This window comes from Arachis duranensis, chromosome 5 (assembly GCF_000817695.3).
Source record: "Arachis duranensis cultivar V14167 chromosome 5, aradu.V14167.gnm2.J7QH, whole genome shotgun sequence".
In the NCBI taxonomy this organism is placed as follows: Eukaryota; Viridiplantae; Streptophyta; class Magnoliopsida; order Fabales; family Fabaceae; genus Arachis; species Arachis duranensis.
Window position 1 is genome coordinate 58,651,409 of NC_029776.3, and position 7,883 is coordinate 58,659,291.

General features: G+C 40.3%; 2 protein-coding genes across 2 annotated transcripts; one reads left to right on the forward strand and one right to left on the reverse strand.

Annotated features, from left to right (window-relative positions):
* Window positions 1-2,322: 2,322 nt before the first annotated feature.
* LOC107489458 (protein FAR1-RELATED SEQUENCE 5-like) lies at window positions 2,323-4,868 on the forward strand. Its single transcript, XM_016110206.1, has 3 exons — window positions 2,323-2,354; window positions 2,417-3,422; window positions 3,474-4,868. Exons 1-3 carry the CDS (start codon window positions 2,323-2,325, stop codon window positions 4,866-4,868), a joined length of 2,433 nt encoding a protein of 810 aa, XP_015965692.1.
* A 2,274-nt stretch (window positions 4,869-7,142) lies between these two features.
* Window positions 7,143-7,561, reverse strand: LOC107489457 (uncharacterized). The gene is made up of 2 exons (XM_016110205.1): window positions 7,499-7,561; window positions 7,143-7,412 (listed from the first exon to the last, which is right to left on the reverse strand). Exons 1-2 carry the CDS (start codon window positions 7,559-7,561, stop codon window positions 7,143-7,145), a joined length of 333 nt encoding a protein of 110 aa, XP_015965691.1.
* Window positions 7,562-7,883: the final 322 nt, after the last annotated feature.

Sequence of the window (7,883 nt, forward strand, 5' to 3'; positions counted from 1 at the left end):
CCGACGTTGCCAAAACTTACATTATGCACCTTATGGATTACAAAAAGGGGAGACTTAGAGATCATCAAATTTTTTAAGCCAAACTGAACATTATAAATATCAGAGCTAACTGCCAATTTAGTACTGGAAAAATTCAGACACTTACAAAAAGTTTATGAAAGATTTCAAAATACCACAAAAATATCAATAAATATTATATTTTTATAAGTGACAATTTTTATATTTAATAAATAATTTATTCATTTAATTTAAAATTTTGTGACAATATTTGAATAAATATTTAAAAAATGCATAAAAAATTCGAAAAAAATTTTGATCTCTAATTTTTTTTCAAAACAATGTGATCATTCACAATAAATTTTGTTTTAAAAAAATTTACTTAACATAAAATTTTTAAAATTTAAGGATAAAAGGATCTTGTTTTAATAACATTTTGTTAAAAGGATTTAGTTCTTTTTATCGCATTTTTAAATTTTTTGGAGGCTTATTTATTATTAGAATTTTTGAAAATTATTTTTGTTAGTGATGTGAATTTTCGAATACTATTTTAATAGTTTACTTTAAATAAAATCTTATGGTGTGTTTGTTTGGAAGTAAAAATAGAGTGCAAATTTTATAGATAAGCTAAATGAGTTTTGGTGCAACTAGGTATCCATCATAATTCATCCTTTAATCAGCCATTATTTATTGTAATAATTATTTTTAGATATTATGTCTTAAATCTTTTCTCATATATTTAAAATTTAAAATTATATCTCTTTAAAGTTAAAAGATTTAAATTTAAATTTAAACCTAACAAAACAAAAATAACAAACCAAAATCAAACTCTAACCAAACTAAAATTAAAGTAATACTATCAAATGTTTTTTTTTGTTTCAAGACTGGAATATATAGCTTTTTCCAATTCTAATTAACAAGAGTAATGAACATAATTATTTTTGGGTGAGTTTGAGATGTGTTAAGAAATTATCTAGTGTTCAATTTTATAATTTTAGATGTGTTATAAAATTATTTATATTAAAAAATATAAATATGGATTTGAACAAATTTTGGATGTGTTAAAAAATTATTTTTGTTAAGAAAAATATAAGTACACATTTAATAAATTTTTTATGTGTATCAAAAATATTTTATGTGTTATTTTATTATTTTGGATGTGTTATGAACATATGTAAAATAATAAAAAAAACTACCACAAAAATATCACCCTAGAAAGAAAGAAAAAATAATGTTTAAACACATATGAAACTAAAATATAGTTGGATACAAAGGAGAAGAGGTGATATTATTTAGTTAATAAATTAATCTTGTTATTTGTTATTTTAGATGTATTGTAAACATATTTAAAATATTATATTAAACTTTCACAACACATCTAAAATAATATAATTGTACACTATCTGAATTATGAACACATCCAAAATTAAAGTTACATTTTAATATAATAAAAATGTCAAAAGAAAATGTTAAAAAGGGCACTAGAGTAAAAGAAATTATAAATTACTCAAAATATTTCGATTTTTTTGATAAATTTACTCAAACAAATTAAAATATAAATTATTTTATTTGTAGCAACTTTATTATTAAAATTTCAAGGTACCTGATGACGCTAACCTTGAGCAACTCAAGGCAAGGCCAATATGCACAACGGTGTTCTGCTTATCACTGTTCCCAAGTATCAACAACAACAACAAGCCTCCAACATAAGGGTCGTTGAGATTGAAGGCTCTGATTAATTCTCTGTTTGCTTGCTTACCCTACTATTATATTGTCTCTGTTTCACTTTCTCTAATGCAGTGTACTTGTTATCACTGTTATGAATGTAACGTAAAAGAAGAAAGAAGAAACCGTGTTTCTTGGGTACGGATTCGGTACGCGGCTATACATAGCGCACCGAAATACCATTTACTTATTTGGCACACCGGTCAGCCGAAGGAGGTAAGAATAAAAATGCATTGTTTTGGTGGGTCTTTTTCGCAATTTCATATAAGTTAGAGGCACACTTTTATAATTTTTAAAATGAATACATTTAACTTAATGGTTAGAATTAGTTGGACAATCAACATTTGTCTAACAACTATTACTGCCGCTAAGTTCCTTCTCCATCTCAGGTTCTCTTCCTCCCCTTCCCCTCCTCTTTTCCATCCGTCGCAGTCGCACTCTCTTCCTCCCCTTTCCGCTCCATCGCAATCACACCCTCTTCCTCTTCTTCCCTTCTGTCCCAATCGCACCGTCTCTTCTTATCTCCACCACCGACAACGACTGAAAACCTCCAGGCTGAGCTAACTTTTTCTCCCACCCCCACTCAGTATTCGGCAGCTGATGGCTTCGTCGGCTCCATCAATGGAAAGAAGGTACCTGTTGTATTATCACCCTTCACTTGATTTACAAATATCCCCATTTTTCTTCGTTATAGGACTGCAATTGTTTTTGGAGGAAATTCTCCAATTTTGCGTGTTTCGCTAAATTACCGCATTGTTGCTCTTTGGCACAGGGTTGCCGAGGATGAAGATACCACTAGGGGCGTGTGCGTCGCCGATGAAGCAGAAATGTCCGACGGAGTAAACCACAGAGTTGGATCGGTTGAGGGCGAACGCTCTGCAGGGATGGAGTCGGATGAGCACAACTTTCAGGAAGATGATACAGAACACGACCATCACGCAGAAGCCGATGTCGACAATGGGGATGCGGTTGAATTGGAAGACAGTTTGGATGGTGCCGGAGGAATGTTTGATAATTATGCAGAAGACGAGTTTTACGCCGTTGATTCCGTGGAGTCGATAGGTTGGATTAATTTTTTGAACTTGAGCAAGGAGGATGTTCTCCGATTTAATTTTGCTGATGTTGACATTGCATTTGAGTTCTACCAGCAATATGCAAAGCACCATGGCTTCGGCGCGAGACGTTCCAGAAGCGAAAAACGCGGTGAAGTAAGGATACGGCAGGAGTTCGTGTGCCACCGACAAGGGTACCGATCCCCGAAGTTCTACACGATGCCTAACCGGCAAAAGAGGCCGAGGGCCGAGACACGGTGTGGATGCCCTGCAAGGATGCTACTCCGCATGGACGATGAATCAGGACGTTGCCATGTTGCCTACTTTTCAGACGCGCATAACCACCACGCTCTTGAGTTGCAATTTTCTTCCATGCTCCTGAGCCATCGGAGGATGAGCGAAGCGGACATCGAGCAGATGAGCGACATGCGCAAAGGGGGCATTGGCGTCTCCCGAATCTATGGTTTTATGGCGAGCCTGGCCGGCAGGTATCATAATGTCCCGTACACAACAAGGGACATGCACAATGTAAATGCGAAGCAACGAAGGGAGGGTGGCCTAGATGTGGAATCGTGCCTAAGGTATCTCCGAGAGTGCAAGGCAAATGATCCAGCACTGTACTACAAGGAAGTTGTTGACGGTGAGGGCGTGTTGTAACACCTTTTTTGGTGTGACGGCACCAGCTAAATTGATTACCAGGTGTTTGGAGACGTGGTTGCATTTGATGCAACGTACAAGAAAAACGTTTACCTTTCACCTCTTGTAGTATTCTCCGGTGTGAATTACCACAACCAAACGGTTGTCTTTGCCGCTGCATTGGTGGCAGACGAGAAAGAAGAGACCTATGTCTGGCTGCTTCAGCAGTTGCAAACTTCAATGAAAGGAAAGTCTCCCGTGTCCATAACAACCGACGGTGACAGGCAAATGAATTCTGCGATCGAGCAAATTTTTTCAGAGGCTCACCATCGACTCTATGCTTGGCATCTACTCCGAAACACCACGAGCAACATCGGAAAGCCCAAATTCACCAGGATGTTTAGGGATTGCATGCTCGGAGACTACGAGGTTAGAACATTTCAGAGAAAGTGGTTTGAGATGGTTGAGAAATTTGGCATCGCCGATAAAAGATGGGTACAGGACATGTACGAGAGAAGGCACAGTTGGGCCACAGCACACATACGGGGAAAGTTCTTTGCCGGATATCGAACAACATCAAGGTGCGAGGGCTTGCACGCTGTGATATCACAGTATGTTAAGTCTGGATACAGCTACACTGAGTTTTTACATCATTTCCATCGATGCTTGATGTTCGTGCACGCAAAGGAGGTGGAAGCTGATTTCGAGTGTGCAAAGGGTGACCCTGTTATGACCACCAACCTAAAACAACTGGAGCAGAGTGCAGCCGACAACTACACTCGTGCAATATTCTATTTGTTTGTTCCCATTCTTGACAGGGCCTGTGCAATGAAGGTGGTTGACTCTGAAGACAACGGTTCCTATTTTATCCACTCCGTCTCTCGATACAGAACTCCAGAGAAGGATTGGCGTGTTGTTGCAACGTCTGATACGAGGGAGGTCCGATGCATGTGCATGAGAATGGAATGTTTTGGGGTCCCCTGCGAACATATAATTATGGTGCTTGTTCTTAACAATGTTCATGAGATCCCGAGGTCTCTGATATTACCGAGATGGACCAAGGAAGCAAAACTTGTGGCGGTGCAGTCGATGGGCGTGATTTGGGATTCTATACAACTGACGCAACACTGGTGTCTGATGGATTGGTACCGGAAAGTGTGCAAGATTGCATGTCACAGCACCCAAAAGTTCCAGTTTGCAAGAGACATTGCCGTGCTGATGCTGAAGCACTTCGAGAACGAAGATGCAGGGGACACCAGTTTTCCACCCGAGGGGCCACCTACTGAGGGTGGCAGACCCCCGACGCAGAATCCACCCAGGCGCAATACAAACGGTAATGGTGCTCATGGTGGAAAGAAAACCCAGCGATGTCGTTTGTGCCGGGAGGTGGGACACAACAGGACGACGTGTCCGGATCGTCGCACAATGGAATCATCCAGCGTTGTTGCGGATGAATAGATTCGATGGACACTAACATGGGGGGTTGGTCGCTCTATATATGATATAGTTAAGTTTTCTACTCTGTTAAATGGATCTAATCATTTGTTTTTTACATTGATGTCAGCTCTATGATAACCTATCCGGCGATCTGTATGCGACCGTAGAGATTCCTTCGTTCTAATGCTCCGATAGTGACACGCAGACTGGGTTTGCTAACAGCGACTTCGCTGGGACCAACACGTCCAGGCCAGTCATGTCTCTCGCCGATTGAGTAAAGGGGGCCTACAGTCGTCACCACCGTGTGTTGCAACGGTAGGTTGGTTGAACCCTTTCACGTTCTCCGGTAGGCTGTAGCCGCACACCGAATATTGTCTGCATTTTATGTGGGTACAGAACCATCTATAGGTCATCGACGTTAAAACAAGTTTTTGCTATGTTAGCTTTCCTTGGTATGTGGATGTGCTATAGATATCACCGATTTTAATAGAGATTCAAGATGTGTAGGTGTGAAGTGGTGTCATGCGAATAGCTGCAACTCCACTGTCAAACCTGATGTATTAATAATTAGTCGTTGTCCACCCTTTTGTTGAACCGAACATGGTAGTTAGGGGCATGTTTACAGTGATTCTATGTTTAGTGGATATTTTGTATGTATGGTAAGTGGATATTTTGTATGTAATTGGTCGTAACGTTGAGTGGATATTCAGATGCACGTCTCATAAAAGAACTCGTTGGAAAATGCATGTGGTTCAATCGCGGTTTTGAAATTCTTTGTAAGGGATCATTGCTTTTGGATGTAATTTAAAACACACGCTTAAAACACCTGAAGTGATGAATAAAATGCACTAAATGAAGCACGGCAACAACTTCGAATCAATAAACAACCACTACTAATTAACATTTTTAGGGTATTAACAAATTAGTGTGAAGTTTCAAAATTCAAAATTCAAAGCTAGGTGAAGTGAATCGGATTACATTCAAGCTTCATAGCTTAAAATTACATTCAAACTTCACAGGCACTAATTAACATACATTTCTAATATTGGGAGATCAGTCCATTTGCAATGCTACGTGCAAATTAACAATAGAAACGATTATCTTGTTTATCATCTAAAGCATAAGCTAATGACGGCAAGGTAGAATTGTATGCCTGGAAAAAACATATAGATTAAAGATACAGATGTATGGACATGCAGCTTGCACCACTGTATTTGACAAACTGAGGCAAGAAAACACTATGGACCGAGTTACTTGGATGGGGTTGGGGGGCGGTAGCTGGGGTTTAGGATACAGGAGTTCTCAATATATATGCAGCCGGTAGTCTTGCAGCGCCAACCATTCGAAGACACACACATGGCCGTGTCTTAGTTGGCATGCAGTTGCTAAGGCAGACCAGACCATTCCAAAACATCCGTTCGTCCTCCCAACATAGTGCGTATACTGAACGGTCCACGCGCCCCTCTCGTTGGTAATCGAAATTGGGCTATCCTCGCATACTCCAGGTAGAGGGGGACACTCGGTTGGAAGCGAAGACATATTTTTTAGGGTGAGAGCAATAAAGTAGTTGACTAGAACAATAGGATAGGAAATAGTTGCCTTTAAAAACAATTGTGGGCACACTTACGAGAAAATGGGTTGCCAGGCGGTGCACGATTGGACTAACAAAGAACGGATTGGTCGATCTGAATCCATCGGCTATGTGCCTTGACTTGGGTGCCGACGGATAGGTTATACAAGTGCAGTTCGTCCCTGGCCCGGCATGGGCCAAGTAGTTGATTTCCATTGTATGACCGTTAAAGAACATGACATACATTGTGTTTTGAATTTCGTGATAACAGAACAGCACAAGCCACTGATCCCTTAGGCAATAGTGTTCCCGGACAGCGTCCCATCCTCCATGAAGTACAATCCTGCCATTAGGTTCCATATTCCAGCCCACGCGATGACGATGTCCTGTAGGCGTGGTTAGGGTCAAGGGTCGCGGTAGGGACCGGCCATAATCCCGCGAGAACCGCAACGGGAGAATCTGTAGTAGATGGTGGAAAAAAAGGGTTACAATGTGTCACACATGGATGGATTGATGATTGCAGGTGGTAAAGGAATTGAAATTGGCGTCTATACCACTGTATCAGGGTCGTTCACCGGGATTATCGCGAAGAACTGAACTGTATAGTTGCCATATGCGGGTATTGCTGGAAGACTTCCGTTTCGCAAGTTTTTGGTACAACGTTAAACAACATAAAACAAACGACTTAGCCGAGTGCATACAGAAAACCCACTAGAATAATCTTGTTATCTTTCGTAGTTGATCTCGCAGAATCTTGTGTCGTGGATGGCCACATAGAAAAACTTTGGTTGGTGATACGATAGTAGCCTTGAGTCACCGATTTGAAGGTGGTAGTGTTCGTAAAAGGCTCGCCAGCCTCCGGTGAATACGATTCGATGCGGATGCTCCCCCTCGACAACCCACGAGATGTTCCACAACTGACCATTTGTGGTGATTACCTCGATGGGGTTGCTCATGTTATCCCGTACAACGTTGGAGAAGGCCACCGGCATTCTCTACACGAGTAAGAAATCGATATTGATGTGGGCTTGCATGCGGGCCTTGGGGTTATGTGAGTAGAATAGAAAAACTGAAAACTTACAATTTGATTCTCCATGTTGGGGATTATGAATCTGAAGAAGCGGAAATCAGTGAGCGGCGGCATTGTGATACCTCGCCTGCGATTTCTTTGATGGTTTTCAGTTCTTTACTGCCGGAAGCTTTTGAGTCTCCAACAATGGCTTCCCTTCTTCAAAAAGTATGCGATTTTTTTTGGTGACTTACAAACGTACGCGCGTTAAATAGGCAAAACAACTCCTGCCTTTTTAGGTTTTTTTTAATAAATAACCCTTAAACCTGATTAGAGTGGACATTAATGGGGCATTAATATATGTGCAGTTACCAAGGGCAATTACCGGATTTCAAAAAAAAAAAGCGATAACCACCGAATTAGCACAGGATTTAAATTTAGCCCTAATCTAGTGTTA

Coding starts and splice junctions, on each gene's coding strand:
- LOC107489458 (XM_016110206.1), top strand. CDS start 2,323: ATGGCTTCGTCGGCTCCATCAATGGAAAGAAG. Junction 2,355..2,416: donor GCTCCATCAATGGAAAGAAG/GTACCTGTTGTA, acceptor TCTTCGTTATAG/GACTGCAATTGTTTTTGGAG. Junction 3,423..3,473: donor AAGTTGTTGACGGTGAGGGC/GTGTTGTAACAC, acceptor ATTGATTACCAG/GTGTTTGGAGACGTGGTTGC.
- LOC107489457 (XM_016110205.1), bottom strand. CDS start 7,561: ATGCCGCCGCTCACTGATTTCCGCTTCTTCAGATTCATAATCCCCAAC. Junction 7,413..7,498: donor CCAACATGGAGAATCAAATT/GTAAGTTTTCAG, acceptor TTACTCGTGTAG/AGAATGCCGGTGGCCTTCTC.